The sequence below is a fragment of the Oncorhynchus tshawytscha genome, linkage group LG10 (assembly GCF_018296145.1).
Source record: "Oncorhynchus tshawytscha isolate Ot180627B linkage group LG10, Otsh_v2.0, whole genome shotgun sequence".
Classification (NCBI taxonomy): domain Eukaryota; kingdom Metazoa; phylum Chordata; class Actinopteri; order Salmoniformes; family Salmonidae; genus Oncorhynchus; species Oncorhynchus tshawytscha.
Window position 1 is genome coordinate 57989528 of NC_056438.1, and position 26112 is coordinate 58015639.

At 39.5% G+C, this 26112-nt stretch overlaps 2 protein-coding genes across 4 annotated transcripts; both read left to right on the forward strand.

Annotated features, from left to right (window-relative positions):
- The first annotated feature begins 9277 nt into the window (after positions 1-9277).
- On the forward strand, positions 9278-12647 carry pi15b (peptidase inhibitor 15b). 2 transcript variants are annotated; one of them, XM_024435671.2, is made up of 6 exons: positions 9278-9808; positions 10048-10336; positions 10822-10940; positions 11112-11244; positions 11434-11570; positions 11888-12647. In XM_024435671.2, exons 2-6 carry the CDS (start codon positions 10070-10072, stop codon positions 12021-12023), a joined length of 792 nt encoding a protein of 263 aa, XP_024291439.1. In that variant the 5' UTR covers positions 9278-9808; positions 10048-10069; the 3' UTR covers positions 12024-12647. The 2 variants fall into 2 exon arrangements, with proteins under 2 accessions (XP_024291439.1, XP_024291441.1); XM_024435673.2 differs by having other exon boundaries at positions 9291-9808; positions 11455-11570.
- A 1417-nt stretch (positions 12648-14064) lies between these two features.
- LOC112260510 (cysteine-rich secretory protein LCCL domain-containing 1) lies at positions 14065-24628 on the forward strand. Of its 2 annotated transcripts, XR_006084334.1 has the most exons (16): positions 14065-14318; positions 14735-15054; positions 17012-17130; positions 17391-17523; positions 17623-17738; positions 17895-17995; positions 18092-18262; positions 18410-18470; positions 19136-19202; positions 19790-19920; positions 21204-21247; positions 21338-21410; positions 21498-21567; positions 21924-22057; positions 22507-23041; positions 24215-24628. XR_006084334.1 is itself a non-coding variant. In XM_042328792.1 (15 exons), the coding sequence occupies exons 2-15, from the start codon at positions 14797-14799 to the stop codon at positions 22556-22558; spliced, it is 1530 nt and encodes a 509-aa protein (XP_042184726.1). In that variant the 5' UTR covers positions 14065-14318; positions 14735-14796; the 3' UTR covers positions 22559-24628. The 2 variants fall into 2 exon arrangements, 1 of the variants encoding a protein (XP_042184726.1); XM_042328792.1 differs by having other exon boundaries at positions 22507-24628.
- The last annotated feature ends 1484 nt before the right edge of the window (positions 24629-26112 follow it).

Genomic DNA, 26112 nt, shown 5'->3' on the forward strand with positions numbered 1-26112 from the left:
GGGATGGCGATTTGCTGCAGAATGCTGTGATAGCCATGCTGTTTAACTGTGCCTTGAATTCTAAATAAATAACCGACAGTGTCACCATCAAAGCACCCCCACACCATCACACCTCCTCCTCCATGCTTCATGGTGGGAACCACACAGGCGGAGATAATCCTTTCACCTACTCTGCGTCTCACAAAGACACATCGGTTGGAACCAACAATCTCAAATTTGGACTCTACAGACCAAAGAACAGATTTCCACTGGTCTAATGTCGATTGCTTGTGTTTCTTGGCCCAAGCAAGTCTCTTCTTCTTATTGGTTTCCTTTAGTAGTGGTTTATTTGCAGCAATTCTACAATGAAGGCCTGATTCATACAGTCTCCTCTGAACAGTTGATGTTGAGATGTGTCTTTTACTTGAACTCTGTGAAGCATTTATTTGGGCTGTAATTTCTGAGGCTGGTAACTCTAAATAACTTATCCTCTGGAGCAGTGGTAACTCTGGGCCTTCCTTTCCTGTGGCGGTCCTCATGAGAGCCACTTTCATCATAGCACTTGATGGTTTTTGCGACTGCACTTGAAGAAACTTGAAAAGTTCTTGAAATGTTCTGTATTGACTGACTTCCTGTCTTAAGGTAATGATGGACTGTCGTTTCTCATTGCTTCTTTGAGCTGTTCTTGCCATAATATGGACTTGGTCTTTTACCAAATAGGGCTATCTTCTGTATACCACCCCTACCTTGTCACAACACAACTGATTGTCTCAAACACATTAAGAAGTAAAGAAATTCCACAAATGGACTTTTAACAAGGCACATCTGTTCATTGAAATGTGTTCCAGGTGACTACCTCATGAAGCTGGTTGAGAGAATGCCAAGAGTGTGCAAAGCTGTCATCAAGGCAAAAAGGGTGGAGACTTTGAAGAATCTCAAATGTAAAATATATTTTGATTTGTTCAATACTTTTTTGGTTACTACATGATTCCATATGTGTTATATCATAGTTTCGATGTCTTCACTATTATTCTACAATGTAGAAAATAGTCAAAATTCAATAAAACCCTGGAATGAGTAGGTGTCAACTTTTGACTGGTACTGTGTGTGTGTGTGTGTGTGTGTGTGTGTGTGTGTGTGTGTGTGTGTGTGTGTACAGTATACATATTTTTTAAAATTGTTTCTTGAATAATTAAACTTAGAAATGCCTCTTGAGCTTAGTTCAACTGTTACACTCCATGAGAACCCAAAATATAGGCTTGTTTTTCTCTAATGTTTGTAAACATTGTAAATGTAAACAAATACTGTGTAGCCTCATAACATGGTAAAACAATAATATTGATATCATGGATGTTCAGTCCTTGCATCCATAGCTCTGTCTATTAATCTGAGAGTGGTTACATTTCTCCAGGAACATCCCTCCAGCTTTTTACCAAAACAGAGGCAGGGTGTCATTTTGTTATTGTTTCAATGAGCTGTATAGGGCCATAAGCAAATGCTCATCCAGAGGCAGCGCTCCTAGTGGCCAGGGACTTAAATCTGTTTTACCTACTTTCTACCAGCATGTTAAGTGTGTAACAAGAGGGGGAAAAAACTCCAGACCACCTTTACTCCACACAGACAAGCGTACAAGCAGTAACTAAAGCAGTAAGTACCAGTGACTCGCTCACTAAGGAAGTGGTCAGAGGGCGCAGATGCTAAGCTACAGGACTGTTTTGCTTGCACAGACTGGAATGGATTCTTCCGATGGCATTGAGGAGTACACCACATCAGTCACTGGCTTCATCAATAAGTGCATTGATGACGTCATCCCAACAGTGACCACACGTACATACCCCAACCAGAAGTCATGGATTACAGACAGCACTGAGCTAAAGGGTAGAGCTGCCGCTTTCCAGGAGTGGGACTCTAACCTGGACACTTATAAGAAATTCCACTATGCTCTCCGACGAACCATCAAACAGCCAAAGCGTCAATACAGGACTAAGATTGAACCGTACTACACCGGCGCTGACGCTTGTCGGATGTGGCAGGGCTTGCAAACTATTACGGACTACAAAGGGATGCACAGCTACGAGCTGCCCAGTGACACAAGCCTACCAGATGAGCTAAATAACTTTTATGCTCTCTTTGAGACAAGCAACACTGAAGTATGCATGAGAGCATCAGCTGAGAGTATCAATTGTGTGATCACGCTCTCTGTAGCCGATGTAAGTAAGACTTTTAAACAGGTCAACATTCACAAGGCCGCAGGGCCAGACGGATTACCAGGACGTGTACTCCGAGCATGCGCTGACCAACTGTCAAGTGTCATCACTGACATTTTCAACCTGTCCCTGACTGATTCTGTAATATCTACATGTTTCAAGCAGACCACCACAGTCCCTGTGCCCAAGAACATCAAGGTAACCTGCATAAATGACTACTGACCCGTAGCACTCATGTCTGTAGCCATGAAGTGCTTTGAAAGGCTGGTCATGGCTCACATCAACACCATTATCAAATCAAATCAAAGTTTATTTGTCACGTGCACCAAATACAACAGGTGTAGTAGACCTTACAGTGAAATGCTTACTTACAGGCTCTAATCAATAGTGCAAAAAGGGTATTAGGTGAACAATAGATAAGTAAAGAAATAAAACAACAGTAAAAAGACAGGCTATATACAGTAGCGAGGCTATAAAAGTAGTGAGGCTACATACAGACACCGGTTAGTCAGGCTGATTGAGGTAGTATGTACATGTAGATATGGTTAAAGTGACTATGCATATATGACGAACAGAGAGTAGCAGTAGTGTAAAAGAGGGGTTGGCGGGTGGCGGGACACAATGCAGATAGCCCGGTTAGCCAATGTGCGGGAGCACTGGTTGTTTGGCCCAATTGAGGTAATATGTACATGAATGTATAGTTAACGTGACTATGCATATATGATAAACAGAGAGTAGCAGCAGTGAAAAAATAGTGTTGGGGGGGGGGGGACACTGCCCTTTCCCACCTGGACAAAAGGAACACCTACGTGAGAATGCTATTCATTGACTACAGCTCAGTGTCCAACACCATAGTGCCCTCAAAGCTCATCACTAAGCTAAGGACCTTGGGACTAAACACCTCCCTCTGCAACCGGATCCTGGACTTCCTGACGGGCCGCTCTCAGGTAACAACACATCTGCCATGCTTATCCTTAGTACAGGGGCCCCTCAGGGGTGCATGCTCAGTCCCCTCCTGTACTCCCTGTTCACCCATGACTGCATGGCCAAGTACGACTCCAAGACCATCATTAAGTTTGCAGACGACACAACAGTGGTTGTCCTGATCACTGACAACAATGAGACAGCCTATAGGGAGGAGATCAGAGACATGGCCCTGTGGTAACAGGATAACAACCTCTCCCTCAATGTGATCAAGACAAAGGAGATGATTGTGGACTACAGAAAAAGGAGGACCGAGGATGCCCCCATTCTCATCGACAGGGTTGTAGTGGAGCAGGTTGAGAGCTTCAAGTTCCTTGGTGTCCACATCACCAACAAAAGAACATGGTCCAAGCACACCAAGACAGTCATGAAGAGGGCATGACAACGCCTATTCCCGCTCAGGAGACTGAAAAGATTTGACATGGTCCTCAGATCCTCAAAAAGTTCTACAACTGCACCATCGAGAGCATCCTGACTGGTTGCATCACTGCCTGGTATGGCAACTGCTCTGCCTCGGACCGCAAGGCACTACAGAGGGTAGTGTGTATGGCCCAGTACATCACTGGGGCCAAGCTTCCTGCCATCCAGGACCTCTATACCAGGCGGTGTCAGAGGAAGGCCCTAAAAATTGCCAAGGACTCCAGCCACCGTAGTCATAGACTGTTCTCTCTGCTACCGCATGGCAAGAGGTACCGGAAAGCCAAGTCTAGGTCAAAAAGGCTTAACAGCTTCTACGCCCAAACCATAAGACTCTTGAACAGTTAATGAAATGGCTACCCGGACTATTTGCATTGTCCCCCACCCCCCATTTTTATGCCGCTGCTACTTTCTGTTTATTATCCATGCATAGTCACTTCAACCTCTACCTAAATGTACATATTACCTCAATTACCTTGACTAACCGGTGCCCCCGCACGAAGACTCTACCGGTACCCCCTGTATATTAGCCTCGCTACTGTTATTTTATTGTTGCTCCTTAATTATTTGTTATATTTCAAAAAAAAATAAAAAATTCTTAACTGCATTGTTGGTTAAGTACTTGTAAATAAGCATTTCTCTGTAAGGTCTACACCTGTTGTATTCTCATGTGACAAATACAATTTGATTTGATCTGTGGATTTGCCATTTAAACAGCTGCATATTATCAAGATATCAAAGTGTCACCAACAAAAAGGGAAACAATAGGCAAATATCAAATGCAGCATATGGCATTCATTTTTCACATGTAAATAGCCCTTTTCAGTAGTGGTCAATGCATACCATTCTATGAGCGCAGCATTTATTTTTCAAATCGATTCAATGAGCCCAATCAGTCCTCCATGACAACAAAATCATAAACAACAGAGTTGGGCTGGCTAATAAATCCTTAGTTTTGAGATTATGCTCAGGTAAAACAATTTGGCTAATCTATACTACCATATTTCCATATCCTATTCTTGAAGATCAATGGGTATAACATGCATTGGAATGATTGGAATTCTGATAGAATTTAAAAATTTAAAAAATGTATTTATTTAACCTTTATTTAACTTTGGGTAATCTAAAAGTTACGTTACTGATTACAAATTTGGACAGGTAACTAGTAACTGTAACGAACTACATTTAGAAAGTAACCTACCCAACCCTGCAGCTAGAATAGGTGATTTGGTATTACTGATACACTTACCCAACTCACCTTTGTCCTATTATATGAGCTAAAAGAGCAAAGGCTAAGCTACTTCTAGCTCTCTGTGAGGCACATGGAGTTGTTGTACATGGAAATGTTGGAATTGTTTTTATGCCAACTCCTACCAAAGACTTATAGACTTTTTAGGCTGGTTTGGAAAGCGAAAGAATGCCAGATTCTCATGCCTCTGAATGATGCTTTATAGCCACCGAAACAGTGATAGCTCTTGTTAAACAGTAGTATGTCATCGAAGGAAATAAGTTGTACAATTCCCACACATAGTTGTCTGTGTGTTAAGGAGTTGATGGGATCTTTATGCAACTATTTGGTAGACCAAATGGAAAAGAGAGTATTTATCCATAATTAGATCAAATCAACCATGTTTGACAAATTATCCAAAAAAGTCTAAAGATTCAGTAAAACTTCAGGAATTATATGTGTGGAATCATGATGTTAGTGTAAAGTTTCTAACCCCCATATTGCAATGCAATTCATACAGTAGGTGTATGACCTTCAAACTGCCCACTTGATAGAAGGTGTAGGGGTACCTCCTCAGCCAGTAACCCTTACTGACAAAGCAATGCAGAGGTTATGCTGGGACAGCACTGCATTCCCAGTCCAGCTTCAGGCCAAACCAAAGTAACTACTGTGCTATAAAACAAGCAATAAATCTATTCTTATGTGTGCAGAGGATGTAGTGCTTAAACTTTCACTATTCTGACTTGTTACTGTATAACAAAACCATGAGAACTAGAGCGAAACATTTCACAATGTCACACCCTAGCGATAGAGAGGTTTTTATTCTCTATTTTGGTTAGGTCAGGGTGTGACTCGGGTGGGCAGTCAAGTTTCTTTATTTCTATGTTTTCTATTTCTTTGTGTTTGGCCGGGTGTGGTTCTCAATCAGAGGCAGCTGTCTATTGTTGTCTCTGATTGAGAATCATACTTAGGCAGCTTTTTCCCACCTGTGTTTTGTGGGTAGTTGTTTTCTGTGTTGTGTCTGCACCAGACAGAACTGTTTTGTTTTGTTCCACGTTGTTAGTTTGTTTCAGTGTTCAGTTTGAATAATCATAAACACGTACCACGCTGCGGTTTGGTCCTCTTCTTGAGACGAGCGTTACAGTCAAACTCTCGAAAACACTCCCAAGATTACAATATATAGAGAAAAACTATTTTTCCAATATCACCTACTGTATTTCAAAACAAAAAAAAGAACAAGATATAAAATCTTTGCTAAATGTTCTGTTCATCCGAAAGGTTTTTATTAGGAGCAATTGGTTGATAAACAACCAGCATTCACAGCTGATTCCCATTATAGAAGTTGAGAGGCTCTGGCACAAAATGGGACAATGGTGTGTATCTCATTCTCATGGAAGTGATTTCAGAACCACTAAAGAAGTTTAGACTTACAGTACTTTCATGTACTGTAACTGTAACAGACTTTGGAGAAAGGCTTTGTAACTGTACTTGAGGGAGGGGGCTGTGGGTATCGGGTGTTTTTCCAGTTGTCAGCTAGCTTACAATCAATGGGAATGAGATTCATTATTTCTTTCTCTTCTTGGTTCTTCCATCATATAATCATTGTTGCATCCTTGTGCTTGAGGTTAATGAAAACAGAAATGACAGAAAAGTTTGTCAGTCAGTAAATGCAAACATCTGCTCTTCTAGGAAACAACCAGGGCCACTATGATGTCAGGGGCATTTTGATATTCTACGGCAACACAGCAAAAGTGGACCCTGTTTGTACTGCTCGCTTCAACACAGTCGAGATATATGCGACCCACACAGATGTGTTTCACCAGCTGGTCAGATTTGCTTTGGCTGAGAGGTTTGGTTCTGTGTGAGTGGCAGCCAACCATCAATGCTTTCCTTTTAAATATTCTCACAGTCCTCCTCCCACAGCATCCACACCTGTTTACTCACATTATGCAAAGCATGTTAAATCAACCAGAACATTGTCCAGAGATGATAAGACCTTACATTTTTGCTTAGAATAAGTTTAATAAAATTATATAATCCGTTTGTACTGTCTGGCATGCAGCTTATTTCATTGGCATTAACATTTGGGTTGGATCTGCTAATTTGCCGAGCAGGTTTGAGGGTGCGTGCCAATAGAGCTGAGCTGCCCTGCCCGTCTGAGTAACATACTGGCCACAGCAGTGTGGGGTCTGAGGTAAGACAGGCCCAGGATCTGAAAAAACAATCTCACGGTCATCATCTTTGGTTGATGGCCAGTTTGCTGTCACGGGCCTGCCAAGTCTCGATAATCTGTGAGAAGGCCAAACCTGAATTTAGAATACTAAGCCATAGAAAGCCCATTATCTCAATTAGAACAAGCCAACAAAGGGGAAATATACAGTACGTAAAGGAGTGTGTTGATTGCTTGATTTCACTACAAAATATGACTAATTCTGTATAGAATAATATTGAGAATTTGAACATGTGCAATATACCATTTTATTACCGTGAAAGTCAAGCTATAACATAATGGATATGAGTCATTCAAAAACATAGTTTTTGCTCTGATTGTTTTATTTCAGTATGAAATTGGGATAGTGTCATCACAGAAACTACATTTGTCAGTTCAGTCACAAATTACAGTAAGTCTTGAAACCAGCCTTTTGGGAGACTGCATTTTGCCCATGCTGTCTGGTTCGTCTGAAACAGCTTGAAACCTGTTTCTAATATTTAAAAAAAATGAATGCTTAAGTCCACAGAGAAATATTGTGGGTTTAACTGGACTGTTTCTCTTGGACAGAAAAGGGGATCAATCAAGCTCGCCTTCGCTCGGAGGTGGGAGATGGGCCTATGCCACCGGTTCAGATCTATTGGGACTGCATGAGACTCTGAATGCACTGCAGAAGTAGTCTTAGTTTTTATGTCCCTGGAGGAATCTCATTCTGCCCCAGTTGCTGATCTTTTTTTAAAAATTATTGTGAAAATAGAACACATGAGAGGTTTGGAATGGAATAGAATATTTGAGAATAGACAATGGAATATTTGAGAATAGGCATTGTATCCCTGAAGAACCCCATTCCTCAATTACATGGTTTACTAAGCTATATAGGTCACCCTTCAATTCTAACTTTGTAATTTGTTTGGCAGCTGGAGATCTCATTTAGGGTTGCTTACAGCCTTACTAAGCTTGTATATTTACACATCTAACTGGTCTATACGAATTGTACATTTATATGAATGTTTTAAGGGTAATACCAAAACACAAGCCAGATGGGAAAAAAATACCATAACTAGTTTAGTTTTTTATATAATGTAATTGATGTGAATGCAGTTGTGATTTCTAATGAAATAAAGCCCAAAATGGGTCAAAATACCAAAACTGATGTGAGCTTGTATAGTTTTAACATCTCATTCTTTCAAAATGGTCAAGTCTACGGTTCTAGACTAACCCCTGCCAATGGGTAAGAATATAATTGGGTGGAGTGCACAAGTGGCAAATTGAAGAGTATAGTATACTTTTAAACCACCACATAGTTTCATGTGTGTCTCCAATTTGGTCAGCTTTACTGGAATATTCTTCACTTCTCCAATACCATAAAATGAGAAATAAAATTAAAATACATTTTTTTCATCTTAAATTAAACTATCCAAAATAATATATTTGGTTTGGACAAAACTAAGTCAATGGTAACAGTCAAAATCCTGTGTCCCTTGAACAGCTGCAATGGGAGAGAGTCAAAATCTTAACAGGCATGAATAGATTTTTATAATCCATAGTATAACAAACATTAAACCAGTACAGGAAGTTATTCCAAGCGGCTAATTACACTCTTCTTGTGTAAAGAGTGATGATGTCACACCAAAAGCTACTGCCTAGTGATCTAGCTCCACTGTACAATCAATCACACAGGGAACTAAGTCCTTGTGGCTCAGAAGGGAAAACACTGCCTTGAATGGTAGGCTACCACTAAATGACCATGAATGAACATCACTTGAACTGTGCTTTTAGTTTCTTCTAAGCTGTAGCCTAACGTATTATTTATGTCATTCTTTGCAGGCAACAAAATAGGACACAACTCCCTTGATGTATATGAATTGTCATTCTTGATGTTGCAATATTAAAACTTGAGTTAACTGAATCAATGGAACTCAAAGACGGCTCTGAGTTTACAGCCAAGTTTTTATATCACTGCACTATTTGGAAGAAAACAAGTATGTCATTCTTCCAATAAAACTTTCAAAAGCACTAAGCAAAATAAGCAAAATAACAGAAACGATGGGGTAAATCACTGAAGCACTTTGCTTCAGTTCATTTCCAAATGGCAAAGAAATGTATGACCCTCTTGAGGTTTTTTCAACTTGGCACTTATTTTATTCTAGGGGGAGGGGGGAGAGTGCCCAGGCAGTAGATTTGGCCACTGAACAAGTGTAATCCTTCCATTACAATGAACATGACAAGAAACCCTAGGCACAGGAGACCTCAGACCAGGAAAATGACTTGCAATACTGTAGTTGGAAAACCTGAGACTATCTAAATCAGTGTTTGTTCTCTTCCTGGCAAGGTTTTGTTGCTCAAGGGCATGAGCCTGATCCAATTTCAAATAAGAGTAGAAAGTTAACTGCACCATGGACTGATAACTAATACAATATCATCGGGAACAACAAGCATGGCATTGTGATGCTGACAACCAACTGAGAGAAGTCATGAAGAAGACACCTTACTATTACAGTAATATAAAGGATATAATCCTAACTTGACCTAAATGTAATGCAATTTGATTTTCAATAAATAAGCATGCAATAAACAATGTTACAAGTAGCATACAAATGATATAATGTTGACAGTAACGCCGCAGACACTGTTTACCATATGCTCCTTGAGCAATGACAGATTATAAAAACCGTGGCCAAGGCAGAGGCATGTCGCAGTAGAGTGAGAGGGACTGAACAGAGTACGCAGGGAAGGGAATTGTACAACTTTGAACAGGCACCTCTGAGACTTTCTGAATTGCGGGTAAGACATTAGCTATTCAACAATGTATTTTGGATCAAACGTTAGTGTTATATTTTGAATCTAATCAGGGAAGTGATAGTTTGAATAGTATAGTTATTTGCAAAAACATTTTTTAAAGAATTGATGTGCTCTTTCTACCTTTGCGTTTTTATTCAAGAGCATGACATAATTATCCAGAGTAATGTAGGCTACCTGTTTTATTTCAAACGAGACTGTTATTTCTTTGTTTTTCTTTACAGTACGTGACTAACCTGGAGAAGAATGAAAGGCATGTGCTATTTTACCAATGTGGTCCTGTTCTGCATAGCCAGTGGAGCAAGTGGATGGCTCATCCATAACTCGACAGATTCCACTTCAATAGCCAATTTCACCGACATGAACTCAATGTTAAACGCGCAGGTGTCTGCGCTCATCCCCAAGTCTAGACGGAAACGCTGGATTTCACAAAGTGACATGCTTGCCATCCTTGACTATCACAATAAAGTCCGAGCAAACGTCTTTCCACCTGCTGCAAATATGGAGTATATGGTGAGAGCAAGTTTTTAATTGAGATTCAATTGAAAATGTTTTACATGCTAAACTAGTAGGCTACTTTTTATTTGAGATTTGTTGGCGTAGTGTTGTCTTTGTGATTTGATCCGATAATTTACTGTATAACTTTTTTTGCCAATTAAAATGTAGGTATGCATCATGAGTCATGTGCCTACTATGGCTTGGTCTATGGCTCACCCTGCTGGAAACATAAGTTTACTACATAAAATCAGTGTGCTCATGGTCACAGATTTTTTTTTTCTTTTTGGGGGGCGGAGGGGGGTTCTGGCATCTATTCGATATCATTGCAAGAAGCTTTACTCTTTCTATTCGGTATCAACATATAACTGATGAGAAGTTTTGTGCATTTTGTTTTCATGCAAGGTAATTCAGGTAGATATTTATGAGAGCAGCTCACAATACATGGTTTTTGTGCACTTTTAGGTTCAATGAATGCATTATCATGTCTGCAACACATACAGGTGTGGGATGAAGGCCTTGCCAGATCTGCTGAAGCCTGGGCAGCCACGTGTCTCTGGGAACATGGACCACCATTTCTACTGAGATACCTGGGACAGAACCTGTCGGTCAGAACAGGGGGGTATGTAAAAGCCTGGCATGTGTCAATCATATATCAACTGACCACGTGTTGATACAATATTTTATTTGTTTTTATTGATTGAGGGGGATCCGAGCAATGCCATCTTTGAGTCCAACCTCATGCAATGTTGACTATGGCACAAAATGAATGTACTTGATATGTTTCTTCCAGATATCGCTCCATTCTGCAGCTGGTCAAACCTTGGTATGACGAAGTCAATGATTACATGTTTCCATACCCTCGTGACTGCAACCCCAGGTGTCCAATGAGGTGCTCTGCACCGATGTGTACACATTACACTCAGGTACAGTAGCCATCTAGGCACCAGATTTGGGAATGTTTGGGGTAGTATTCTCCTGACGAAGACCCTGATGAAGGTCTATTGACATAAACATTGCTTCTACGAGATCAATTCAATCATTTGTGCAGTATTCAGGATAACCAGGGTGCTGGAGTTTCTTATTTTTCAGGAAAGTATTTTTATCCTCAAAAGACTTATCTGACTGATATTCAGATGGTGTGGGCTACAACAAACAGAGTTGGCTGTGCAGTTCAAACGTGCTATAACATGGTTGTCTGGGGAGCCATGTGGAGACAAGCAACATACCTGGTCTGTAATTATTCCCCAAAGTGAGTCCTGCTTAATACCTTAACAAGCTCCACTTATCACACCTGAATGATTGATATCCTCTCTCTTACATTTCAGAAACTCATTGTCAGACCGAATGGGAACAGATTTATAGGTGTCCGCGTAAACTGATGTCATTATGAAAGCATCAAGGCTATTTTATGCAAAATAAAAAAGTATAGCTGCTATTATGCTTTAGATTTGTGAAATGGGAAATGACTACTACATTAATTCAAATTGGAAAATTACATGTTTAATGCCCAAGGGAGCATCTTTCAACTTCAACAAGAATGACACATTATTACTCTTTCTTTTCCAGGGGGAACTGGGTAGGAGAACCTCCCTACAGAGTTGGCATCCCATGTTCAGCATGCGCACCAAGCTACGGAGGCTCATGTAGTAACAACCTATGTTTCCCTGCAATAACGTCCAACTACATGTACTGGTTCAAGTAAACCATTTAGACATCTGTTTTAATAATGAACTGTCAGATATCATAATTTCACATTGCTTCAAATGTCAGATGTATTTCCCCCAAGTACTTTATATGTACAATGTACCTTTTTATACAATTACACATTTTGAATTATAAGCTACATTTGATTTGGTTTTGAGATGTAAATGAGTATCATACATTGTTATGTTGTAGCATACAACTTATTGTTGTCTTACCATCATATTGATGGTCAAATGTATTGATCAGCAATCATGTTGTTTTTGTTGGTGACTTTTGATTGACTATTTGGTACAGAGGTCAAACCTACAAATACCTCCACTAAGGCAGTGGTCAATAAGCTTCCTCATAATTATAAAGACAAGAGTATATTGGATCGATCGACTCCAGCTCACTGTACCATATGTCAGTAGCATTTTCAACATTGATAAATATTGTTTTATTAAAGATTTACTGTATTTTTGTAAGTACTTCTGAAGTGTTTTCCAGAACATGAATTACATGTTGTTGTTTTTATTTGCATGAAGCTTCATATTTTTACACCATTGAATGTCACTTATATTTGTGTTCATGTAATTGCTGTGGCCTGTTACCATTGTTATAGAATAAAGACTGCTAAACTGTATGTCCTGCTTGAGAAAGTGTGTTTGGAATGTCCAACTGCATCAGAAGAGGTTTTAGCAGCTGTAGTGAGGAAAGGAGAACACCAGAGGGCAAGCCTGACAAAGTAAACCTTTTTTTTCTCAAATCAAATTGTATTTGTCACCGGGGCTACACAGTTTACAGCAGGTATAAAAGGTGCAGCAAAAAAAACTCTGCCTGCAGTGGACTATTCCCTTGTGAATATTCAACAATGTCCCTGTGACTGAAGACAGAAGACTGATAATTATGGAAATGTTGCACATAAGTCACACAAAGACAAGTCATGAAATGAATAATAGGGAAAACAACACAGGAAAAGGTTATTTAGACACACGTTCTGTACACTGCTAAATAAAATCAAAAGAATGTCCCTGGTCAACATCATTACAGAGAATGTGTTTAGGCCCGGCCCATAAGCCAATTATCTCTCGGATCTGTTCAGTTCCCCACTGACTTGGAGTCTTGCAGTGCTATAACCCAAATGACCCCTAGCATGGAGTGTCTGCATCTCTACTGTAAAGCACCGAAGAGGACTATCAATGGGATTAAAATTCCCTTAGTAGGCAACTTTGATTTGGCAGTGGTATTTATTCACCCAAAATGTATTTGCTTGTACAAGTTACCCCATCAATGCAGTCACCTGGAAGCAACCATGGCACTGTACAGCAACCTTTTACAGGTCTTAGCTGGGCACTGACTTCATTTCCACCTGAGTGGACTTTTCTTGGTCATGTGGGTTGATTCCTCTAGACATCTTACTAGGAAGGCATGATTGAAGTCAGCATGACCTAAGGTGCTGAGAGTCTGATGCCCAGGAAGGCACTCATAAAACAGGGAGCACAGCATGCCCTCTACCCATAGGATACCAGCTATCTCCATGATACCCACCTGAGGAACAGAGTCTGTTTCTCAAACTTGGCTTGATGCTCACTGAAGTGGAAAAAGCCTAATCAGTTTTGATGGGTTTGGCCATCCTTAAGCTGCAGAGCTCAGTTGGGTTGTGTTGCTTAACAGGGAGTTTGGGAGGACAGCAAGTTCAGAGTGAAGCTTTTCTTTGTGTCATGGATGCAGGCACGAAGCTAGAGAGGCTTGTAATAACATAGACAGTGATGTTTGGGGTGTACATTACAGTAATAGTTCATTCATCCATTCAACTCAAATCCCATTACAGTAAATATGATAATTGAACATCTCAAAATCTTACCAACAAACATGAACAGAAATACTATTCTAAAGAAATACTAAATTTACATGTGAGTGGGCTCTTATTACCCAAAGTTTACCTTGCTGTAACTTGAGTGGGATGGCTGGGATCAGAACCAGAGTCTTCCAATAGTTCAATCTGGGAACACAGGAGGAGGCCAAGGGCGGGGTCTGCGGCGTTACGCATCGCTAAATCTAAATTTGGCATATAAACGCAGGGAGCGCTCATACTTGAATGATTATACAGGTACGCTCGAGAATCCTTGGTGGATGTACGATATCCGAACTTACTTACTTATTACGTATATTTAGGCTCCTATAGATGTCCTAAATCTTAGGATGTATGAAGAGTAGCTTTCATGTTCACCATTCTGCTTCAATACAACTTTTGGAGCTGGACATTGTTTCCCGGGGATAGTTGACCAGATTGAACAAAACGTTTTGGTAAAAGGTACATTAAAAATATATATATATATTTGACACTGGGATAACGAAAAATACTGTTTTGAATTATAACTTTGTATTACAACAGGATCGGAGGTGATTGCCTTGCCTTGCCTAGGCTGTGAGAGAATTTCGCAAGCAATACGCATGCTCATGAAATATTGCATGTGCTTGGCAAAAACGTATTTTTTGTGTGAACAGTGCAATTGACCTACTGTCAAGAGCTTAAAATACACCAAAGCCATGTACAGTATTATCGTTCTAATACTAATGTATGATATCCTTGTGCCAGAGATGTGATAATTCATCAGTTCTCACATTCAAGGGAATGCATAAATCAATAACCATTAATATTAAATTGAATAAAGATCTCTGAATGCTTGACCAACCATCATATTCTATTTCATTTTTAATTTTGTTTAGCCGACAGAATACAGATTTTGTATTGGAGTGAATCACAGAGGCTGGAGAGGCTGATCATCATCATGAAGGGTGTACCTCAGGACTGGCTGAGAGGGTTCGGGTTGTTATTCTTTGCCCAAACAGTAATTTCTATGGTGATCCCTAACTCTACTCACCTGGAGGCTATACTGGAGAAGTATATGAACAAAGATGATGAGTGGTGGGTGTCCAAACAGAGAGGGAAGAGAGCCATCACTGACGGTGATATGCACCTCATCCTCGATTTGCACAACAAGCTCAGAGGTCAAGTTTATCCTCAAGCTTCAAATATGGAGTATATGGTAAGAAAGCTAAACCAGGACCATCTGTGTCTGCTATATTTATGTTATGTTTAGGTTTTCCTAAGCTGGACTGTAGGCAATTGGAATATGACACTTGCCCCTACTGAAGAAGGAGATTGTACAGTACTACAGATTGAAGCAAGTGTTAGTTACGTATTATGCACTCATACTTCATCTAAGCTAACGTGTGATACTTGTTCATAGACTCAAGACATCTAGGCTTGAGAATCTGGAACATTCTCAAACCCATTCAACCAGAATGGTTTTAGCAGATCACATTTGGAAAGTCAGGGCCAATGCAGAGGTTTCACACCAAGCTCTGAGAGCCAGTGGTGTAAAGTAACTAAGTCAAAATTCTTTGACGTACTACTTAAGTAGTTTTTTAGAAATATCTGTACTTTACTTGAGAATTGATATTTTTTTACTCCACTACATTCCTAAAGAAAATATGTAGATCTTTACTCCCATATATTTCCCCTGACACTCAAAAGTACTTTCGAATGCTCAGGCAGGACAGCAGTATGGTCCAATTCACAACACACCTACCAATATAATGCGTTGTCATCCCAATCGCCTCTGATTGGGCAGATTAACTTAACAAATACTGCATTTGTACATTTTTGTCTAAGTGTTGGAGTGTTGCCCCTGGCTGTCCGTAAATGTAAAAATATGATAAAATTGTGCCGTTTGGTTTGCTTAATTAATATAAGGAATTTGACATCTAGCATTTACTTTTTACTTTTAAGTATGACAATTGAGTGAATTTTCCACAACTATACTTATGTAAAAACAAATATTTTTACTCAAGTAGTATTTTACTGGGTGACTTTCACTTTTACCTGAGCCATTTTCTATCAAGGTATCTTTACTTTTACTCAAGTATGAAAATTGAGTACTTTTTCAAAACCTAAAAACAAGCCTGACCAACAGCCAAGCAATAAAGCCAGTATGTTACTGCCCCTGTAAAACCTCGAGCTCTGGCCCCTGCCTTGGCTACCGACCAGCTCTCTCTTCCACTGTTATTGTGCACTCTGCCTCAACCATTTAAACTCACGTTTTCAAATATTAGTCTTTATTTAATTGCCTTTGGCAACAGAGCTGGGTCTGTGTTGACTCAAACTTTTAACAGTTGAGCAGCATCCTTTGAAGTATGGTTGATCAAATATAGGTTTCTGCAAAGGATTCCTGGAAGCAATGTAAAGTACTGTTCCCAGATGGAGGGGTTAACTGTAAATGTTGAGAAGAACACAAAGGATTTGCCATTTAGAGGACATCATTTTGATGTCTTAATGTAAATATCCAACACTATTTGGACAATTTGGACGATTTACATGTATAAACAAAGATTAGTATCCAGGCTTACAGTATGTCCATTTCCTTCAAGCCCACTGCACTAACCCTAAGCAGTGCATAATGCATATATCACTAATGTAATGTACTACACATGGAAGACATTAGGACTGTACAGGGAAGCCGACTGGCACCTTTTTCAATTAACCTTGATGGGTGTTAGTGCAGTTAAACAGCAGAACAGCAGCACACTACACCTATTCTTCTAATGGACAATTTTACTACAGCTTGGCAGAAACATTAGAATTCCTCACATCATATCTACCTAGCTCTTTGTCAGAAACAAGTGGCGCACAAATAGTTTATAGTGTCAATTGACCCAATACAAGATCTGTATCATGTGCAGATTGGTGCACTTTAGTGCAGAGTTGTTGCAAAGAGGCCAGTAGTACTAAAAATGCCATCAGGTCCCCCAATACTTTCTGGGAAGAATGTTAAGATTTGCATTTCCAATGTTTGTTTATCAAGAATGCTGTATTTCTAGAGTCTAAGTAACACTAATACAAGCATTTTTAAGTTTTAGTCTCAGTAGCTCTAGCACCAATCTGATGAGCCTGCAGATATGCATTTAGCTTATCAGAGTAACTCTGACTTTCACATTTGAAAGGTTTGGGATATGGAGCTGGAGAGGAGTGCTGAACACTGGGCACACACCTGCCTGTGGGAGCATGGACCACAACACATGCTAACCCAGATTGGACAGAACCTGGGTGCCCACTGGGGAAGGTCTGTATAATAACAGAAGAGATGACCAGTTTGATTATATGCATTATGTCATTATAGAGTAGTACTATATATCCATTTCCTAACATGATTACTCCTAGATACTTTGTTTTAGGTGGCTTCAACAGGATGAATGACAGTTGTGTGGTCATATAAACTCATGAGGCAACAAATGTGTGATTAAACAGTGGAGTACAGAGTACTGACATATTGCCATGGGTTGTGTCCAGTTAGCTCAATTGTTTTGTTTCCACTTTCCTCAGAGACCGACCACCAACATTTCACGTCCAAGCCTGGTATGATGAAGTGAGAGACTACAGCTATCCCTATCCACAGGAATGTAACCCACACTGCCCTTTCAGATGCTCTGGTCCCGTCTGCACTCACTATACACAGGTAAGAGTTTCCTATGACAATATCATAAGACTTTATTTAAGGACAGAGAAGTCTGAGAGGACCATTATCTGAAGGGAGCTACTTTGTCTGTCTTTGCAGATGGTTTGGGCAACAAGCAGCCATATTGGATGCGCTATCAATGTGTGCTACAATATGAATGTGTGGGGCATGATTTGGACTAAAGCTGTGTACTTGGTTTGCAACTACTCACCGCCGTAAGTTTTCCAGTTTAAAAAAAAATATTCTTATGTTTGTCCCCCCCACAAAAATGTTTTATTAAGTTCAAATTGCTGTATATTATGTAGTGTATTGGAACTGGGAGGGATTGAGTCAAAAGGTTCAGTGTGTTTTATGATGTAATTTGTGTGCAGGGGAAACTGGTGGGGGCATGCCCCATACAAACATGGCACCCCGTGCTCTGCCTGTCCGCCCAGCTACGGTGGAGGCTGTAGGGACAATCTCTGCTACAAAGGTAGGCTGCTTTTTTGGTGCAAAACAAATTGGTTGCTTTTCACATTTTTGTTTTGCAGGGCATATAACATGTGATGTGGCTCTTGTTCTTCTTCAGAGAACGGAGTACAGAGACGTCCTGCCCCTGAACTAGAAGAGACAAATTACATTGAGCCGGAGACGCAGCCAGAACCGAGGGCCCAAGAGCCTAGGGCGAGACCACTGCCCCCAACACCATCATCCAATGACAACGTGGAGAGGAATGAGGTGGTCAGCACAGTGCAAATGTGTAAGAATTTATCTCTCATTTGATTGCACTGTATTTCATATACAATGTCATTGTATAGTAGGACATTTCTGTCACCAGACAGATAAGTTTATATTTGGAATGACTGCCAGAAGATCTAAGTCAGATTGGTTTTCTTGTTTTATAAAGGTCAACAGATGGACTGTGAGACCAAGCTGCGTGATCGTTGTAAAGGAACCACTTGTAATAGGTAGGCCTAAGTTGTAAAGGAAACACTAGTCATACTGTAGGTAGGCTTAAGTTGTAAAGGAAACACTAGTCATACTGTAGGTAGGCCTAAGTTGTAAAGGAAACACTAGTAATACTGTAGGTAGGCCTAAATTGAAAAGGAAACACTAGTAATACTGTAGGTAGGCCTAAATTGAAAAGGAAACACTAGTAATACTGTAGGTAGGCCTAAATTGAAAAGGAAACACTAGTAATACTGTAGGTAGGCCTAAATTGAAAAGGAAACACTAGTAATACTGTAGGTAGGCCTACGTTGTAAAGGAAACACTAATAATACTGTAGGTAGGCCTACGTTGTAAAGGAAACACTAATAATACTGTAGGTAGGCCTGTTTGTTTTACTTATTCCATTATGTTTGGGGCGGCAGGGAAGCCTAGTGGTTAGAGTGTCGGAACTGGAAGGTTGTTGCAAGTTCAAACCCCGGAGCTGACAAGGTACAAATCTGTCGTTCTGCCCCTGAACAGGCAGTTAACCCACTGTTCCTAGGCTGTCATTGAAAATAAGAAACACTAGTAATACCGTAGGTAGGCCTATGTTGTTCCTAAAGTCGATGCTGTCACTTACCAGATCTTACTCATTCCTGTGAATCGGTCAAAGCTGAGTTATAACTATTGTTTCTTCTTGCAGGTACGAGTGTCTTCCTGGATGCTTGTCTAGCCCAGGAAAAGTAATAGGGACTGGGTATTATGATATGGTATGAAAAGAAAACACAATTTTGTATATGTCAATTTGTTTTGTCTATTCTCAGTGCACAAGTTGTAGGATATAAAATAATGATATAAAACAACTTTAGTCATTTTGCTCACATATTCTAATTCTTGAACAGTATTGGATAACACCCCTCAGAGCGGGAGTTGAACAGTTGGGGATGGCCATAGTATACTGTCATAATACATAAAGCGGGGGTCCCCAACTAAATTCAACTGCAGGCCGAGGATGGTCATGGGGCCGGAACGTAATTATAAATAATTTGTACACTTCAAATTGACCACAATAAGAAGAAGCGCAAACCGATATAGTACCTGACAAAAACATAGTGATTACATTGGGATACGATCACATATGTCTCTCTATTTATTTGGGAACATAATTCCTCAAATAAAATCACTTGGAGCTGATTTCCTGGTGTTTTTACAGTGTTTTATGTCCAACAATGAAAATTCACACAAAAAATGAATATGCTCATTAAACTTGGGGGGCCAAATAAAATGATTTGGCCCACGGGCCGCCAGTTCGGGATCCCTGGTATTAAGAGTAGTGAAACATATTTTAATTTTTCAGCAATCAAGTGTTTGCGGAGCTGGTTTGCACGCTGGAATCATAGACGATGGCGGAGGCTGGCTGGACGTTACAAGACAAGGAAGAAAATCTTATTTCACAAAGTCCTACAAAAATGGTGTTCAGTCTGTTGCGTGAGTTAAAATTTTACTCACTCCATTATATTTGTTTTACTCATTCCAGTATGTTTGTTTTACTCAATACACTATGTTTGTTTTACTCATTCCATTATGTTTGTTTTACTCACTCCATTATGTTTGTTTTACTCATTCCAGTATGTTTGTTTTACTCATTCCACTATGTTTGTTTTACTCATTCCATTATGTTTGTTTTACTCATTCCATTATGTTTGTTTTACTCATTCCATTATGTTTGTTTTACTCATTCCACTATGTTTGTTTTACTCATTCCATTATGTTTGTTTTACTCATTCCATTATGTTTGTTTTACTCATTCCATTATGTTTGTTTTACTCATTCCATTATGTTTGTTTTACTCATTCCACTATGTATGTTTTACTCACTCTATTATATTTGTTTTACTCATTCCACTATATTTGTTTTACTCATTCCACTATGTGTGTTTTACTCATTCCACTATGTGTGTTTTACTCATTCCACTATGTTTGTTTTACTCATTCCACTATGTGTGTTTTACTCATTCCACTATGTGTGTTTTACTCATTCCACTATGTTTGTTTTACTCACTCTATTATATTTGTTTGACTCATTCCGCTATATTTGTTTTACTCATTCCACTATGTGTGTTTAACTCATTCCACTGTGTGTTTTACTCATTCCACTATGTGTGTTTAACTCATTCCACTATGTGTGTTTTACTCATTCCACTATGTGTGTTTAACTCATTCTACTATGTGTGTTTTACTCATTCCACTATGTTTGTTTAACTCTTTCCACTATGTTTGTTTAACTCATTCCACTATGTGTGTTTAACTCATTCCACTATGTTTGTTTAACTCATTCCACTATGTGTGTTTAACTCATTCCACTATGTGTGTTTTACTCATTCCACTATGTGTGTTTAACTCATTCCACTATGTGTGTTTTACTCATTCCACTATGTTTGTTTAACTCATTCCACTATGTTTGTTTAACTCATTCCACTATGTGTGTTTAACTCATTCCACTATGTGTTTTACTCATTCCACTATGTGTGTTTTACTCATTCCACTATGTGTGTTTTACTCATTCCACTATGTGTGTTTTACTCATTCCACTATGTGTGTTTTACTCATTCCACTATGTGTGTTTAACTCATTCCACTATGTTTGTTTAACTCTTTCCACTATGTTTGTTTAACTCATTCCACTATGTGTGTTTTACTCATTCCATTATGTTTGTCATAAAGCCAAACCAACAAGTGACACGTTTTCACACCAAATGATTCAAATTTACAGGATGAACAGGAGTGCAAATGCCTTCAACGTATTTACTGTACCAGGTATGTCTGGTCTACTATCATGTTGTGCACCTTTATGTCTCAGTAATGCATGTATTGTTTGAATGACATTGTGGCATCTTTGCTCCTCAGTAAAAGCAGTCACATGTGAGACCACCGTTGCACGGTTTTGTCCCTACAAAAAACCTGCACGGCACTGTCCAAGGTAAAGAAAGAGGTCACTTTCTAATAAACCGAACTTGACCTTCTACTGTAAAGTTGATACCGTGTTTAATAGATATTTTTCCACCAGGATGTATTGCCCCCGCAATTGTCTGCATGAGACCCGTGCCAGAGTCATTGGAACACAATGGTATTCAGATGTAAGTCCTTGTCTGTCTGTCTGTCTGTCTGTCTGTCTGTCTGTCTGTCTGTCTGTCTGTCTGTCTGTCTGTCTGTCTGTCTGTCTGTCTGTCTGTCTGTCTGTCTGTCTGTCTGTCTGTCTGTCTGTCTGTCTGTCTGTCTGTCTGTCTGTCTGTCTGTCTGTCTGTCTGTCTGTCTGTCTGTCTGTCTGTCTGTCTGTCTGTCTGTCTGTCTGTATGTCTGTATGTCTGTATGTATGTATGTATGTATGTATGTATGTATGTATGTATGTATGTCTGACAATGGCCTCCAAATATTTTATTTCTCTCATAGAACTGGCATGTGTTTTACGCTAACCTACCTTGTTCTTTTCTAGAAATCCAGTATATGTCGAGCAGCCATCCATGCTGGTGTCATTCAGAATGACTCAGGAGGCTACCTGGATGTGCAGCCCGTGGACAAGAGGAGACAGTACAGTGGTAGCTATCAGAACAGAATCTCTTCAGAAAGGTAAGGGACATGAATAAGGGAAACGCGTGCCAATTGTGGGGTTTTGACTCTGTTGCAAATGCTTTTGGATGAGTAATGGCTAGGGACCAAGATTTTTTCTTGGTCGGCTCATGTGGTCAGAAAAACTCTTTGCCTTGTCAGATTTGGGGCGGCAGGTAGCCTAGTGGTTAGAGTGTTGGACTAGTAACTGAAAGGTTGTAAGATCAAATCCCTGAGATCACAAGGTAAAAATCTGTTGTTCTGCCCCTGAACAAGGCAGTTAACCCACTGTTCCTAGGCACTCATTGAAAATAAGAATTTGTTCTTAACTGACTTGCCTGGTTAAATAAAGCTCAAATAAAAGATACATTATAGGCTAGTATCAGTGTCATATACTGTACCTTGGCTTGACTATGTGAACTGTTCTAAGCTGAATGCAAACTTACACAAGTGTCTATTCTTCCTCCCAGCCTACAGAATCCTTCAGGTGGCAAAGCATTCAGAGTATTTGCAGTCATTTGAATCCACATTGCAAGGACACTGGCAATGAAAATGAGCACTTGTCATTTCACGGCCGGTAATTACACTGCTTGGTTTCCTTCTCTTGCTAAGCTGCACCTCAGCTTCTCAAGGCTGTTCAATTCACTTTGATCTCAACATATACAAAGATACACTGTTCAAATGTAGATCTTTTAAGACTGTATATTGGATGTATATAACATGTTGTAAATAAGTTGAATGTCTAACAAATTGCAATCTCTCATAGATATTTGTATCAGAACAGAAAAATATGTAATGTGCATGCATGGTAAAGGTTTTAATTCTATGATATTTCAAATCTTGTATTGTTTTTAAAAAATGTGTAAGTATTTTATACATTTTGATGACTGATGTTGATGTTATATTTCATGATACAAAATTGTATAGCCCTTATTCATAGATTTTTACAGTTCAAGCCTGGCTGGCCAGGAGTGCGTCAGAGAATTTCATAGCACGAACCACATGGTGAGACACCCAAAATATGCATTATTTATTTACATTTGTGAAGAAATCATTGTTATCAATGGTCAATTCTGGAAGGACAGTTGGGATTTTCATAGCATGTCTTTAAGCTGAACATACAGTATAGCAATTATGATATGTTTCATGAAAACCTTATCAGTTCTCCATTGATTGCTACTGTTCATAATACAGTAGCTGTATGGTATGTAGTTTATAAAGCACTACCTCACATTGTTAGAAAGGCACCATTAATGTACTGGAAACTACTGGTACCCTGTCTGGATGGCAGAGAGAGTACTGTCTTACTGTCCTAAATCTAACATGTGTTTGTCAGGTTCACAGGGCGTTACTGTGTGATAAAGGGCTAAATCCTGGTGTACTCAGTAGTAGCTTTTCATATTTCTACAGCCCCCCCCCCAAACCCAATTATCTGGTTGAAACATTAATCATATTTTTTATATACATTATACAGCTATTACACATGTTCATCTATACACAGAACTCAGGCACTCATATTCAACATTTCAAAAACAGAATTTGTAGAAAGCCCATATCCTTTCCAGGCAGGAGCAGTAAAGAATGAAAGCTGAGCAAGCCCTTATGTTAAACTACTCGGGCCCACTGGCTGTGCGCTAGGTAGAGCAGACAAAGAGTGACTTTGTGTGTGTTGATCTCGATCTCACTTCCCTGGATGCATTTCCCCCACGCCTGCCACAGATGTGGTCAACCCCAGCTGAAAGGTCTCTGTCAGTCACCCGTACACACACATACCCTCTGTGGGATGCTTTATGTAAGGGTTGAGATTCAAGTTCAGTATATTTTACTCAATAGTTTCGTCTGAAAGGAGTTTGCTTCGGATAACGCATTTTAACTAATGCTGTAACTTTTTTAAAGGGGCAAGATCATATCTAAGATAATGTACGGTATTCTCTAATTTTGTCAAAAGCTCTTGTTAGACTACGTATATAGTCAGTCAACATAAGAGATGGTTAAATATTAAAGCTGTAAGTGGGTCAGACTTACTTCAATATGGAATAGAAACAAGGGAATCCAACAGGACAGACATATTGACCTTTATCCATAAACTTTTTCCATTCTTTAGAAATAGATATTACATACTAGCTTCCATTGCTAGTGCAACGCTATGGTTAATACATTGTATACACTGTATTGTAGTGGTGACCCATTATAACACACAACCCCCACTATCACCACCATTCTGCTGAGTGACCGGGGGGCTGGACTGAGAGGAACTTTTCCAGGAAGAGGACCAGGGCTGATAGAGAGCTGCTGATGGCCTCATTGAGTTCCGCACCACTCTCCAGAGAGAAGAGGCATGCATCAGAACACTGTCAAAATTCACAGGGCAGTGTTGCAGAGGAGTCCACTGGCAAATACGCCAACTGTTCACTGCTGCAGGAGTGTTATACAACATGAAAAGACCCCACCGTCACAGACCCGCACAAGGATCAATACATCACCATCTCAGAGGTGCTGTTTGGTGAAATTAGATTAGTTTCCTTTCATTTGAACTGTAGCGACTGCTAATAGTATACCTGATACTAAATAAAATAATAATCAATCAAAAAAGTTGGAGAATATTATGTGTTTATCATGTATTTAATGAATGTCTTCCAGTACTTAATGCTTGTCCAATGTCTGTGGTTGCTGTGAGTAGAAATCAGCTCCATCAAATGAATGTTGTTATAGTATAACCCTCCTAAATTTGACACACTGTAGTACAGTGCAGTACAGTACAGTGAACAGTGTTCCCACTGGGCACAGACATCAGTTCAACATCTAGTTTTGATTTACATTTGGTTGAGTTGTCAACTAATGTGAATTCAACGTGAAATCAACAACAACAAAAATTGACCATGCCATTGGATTTAGGTAAAACATTTGGTGGGAAAAAAATGTATGACTTTTAGCAAATCCAATCATTTTTGCGCGTTGATTCAACATCATCACATTGAGTTTTTTTGTTGAAATGTTGTGGAAACAACATTGATTCAACCAGTTTTTGCCCATTGGGTTCTGTGCAATCATGATACTTTATATCTTTATAGAATTATCTCACTTGATCCAATTTACTCCTGAGCCTCTAATGACATCATTTATGTTACTAGTTAGAGTGTGAGTACTTTTAAAATATTTTTGATTGTGGATGTTGGTTTATTGTACAGTACAACTACTGTATGTAAAATATAGTCAGTAATTATATGAGTTTTGAAGTATGTTTGAAATGTCAAGGCAGCTAACCGCTAGAGAAACATTAGCTGGTGTGTAGAGGTGAGTGGTTTCTAAATATGACTTGTACAATCATTCTCATGCTTTATAGCTTGCTCCTGAGGTTGACTTCTGGGTGGACATATATAATGTACTGTATATGGGGCAACAATCACTAACTCCAGAAAAATAAGTGTTGTGGTGGTTAGTGCCTCATTCCTGTACTCCCTGAGAGAGTTAACCATTATTATGGTAACATAGTTGCCAGCTGTGTTTAGTTGGAAGAGAGTAATTATATTTGCATTGCTGGTTTTATAATGATAATGTGTTATATATAACAGCGATAATTTAAATTCACTCTCACATGCAATAGATAGGATACATGTCACGGAATTCCCCCCCAATTTATTTTTAAGAATTACAGTAGTCTGGAAATGATTTCAAATTCTGTGTCCTGTGAGATGTGTTCAATTCAAATGCAAGAATTGAATTGGAATCAAAGAGCAATTTCCCACTCAATTCAATTCTGACCCCAACACTGCACTTCAGAACATGTAGCCTATAGAGTTTTTACAACCCATAGGGTACATATTCTGAAGTAGGAAATGCAACAACAAACTATTCTCAATTTCCATTTAAAACTCAAGTTTTTATTCACAACATGAGCATTTCAGAGTTAGAATAAGGTTCTCCTGCATCTCTACATAGTGGATCAAACATGTGCAGCCTCCTGCTCTGACCTCATCACCCTTCCTCCTCCACACACACCCACCCAGTTGTGATGATGGCAAGCCTCTCTCTTTCTCTCCCTATTTGTTGGTATCCCACACACAGACTTCCACTGC

Coding starts and splice junctions, on each gene's coding strand:
- pi15b (XM_024435671.2), top strand. CDS start 10,070: ATGAAAGGCATGTGCTATTTTACCAATGTGGTCCTGTTCTGCATAGCC. Junction 11,245..11,433: donor TGTGTACACATTACACTCAG/GTACAGTAGCCA, acceptor TATCCTCAAAAG/ACTTATCTGACTGATATTCA. Junction 11,571..11,887: donor GTCTGTAATTATTCCCCAAA/GTGAGTCCTGCT, acceptor TTTCTTTTCCAG/GGGGAACTGGGTAGGAGAAC.
- LOC112260510 (XM_042328792.1), top strand. CDS start 14,797: ATGAAGGGTGTACCTCAGGACTGGCTGAGAGGGTTCGGGTTGTTATTC. Junction 17,996..18,091: donor GGACAATCTCTGCTACAAAG/GTAGGCTGCTTT, acceptor GTTCTTCTTCAG/AGAACGGAGTACAGAGACGT. Junction 22,058..22,506: donor AACAGAATCTCTTCAGAAAG/GTAAGGGACATG, acceptor TCTTCCTCCCAG/CCTACAGAATCCTTCAGGTG.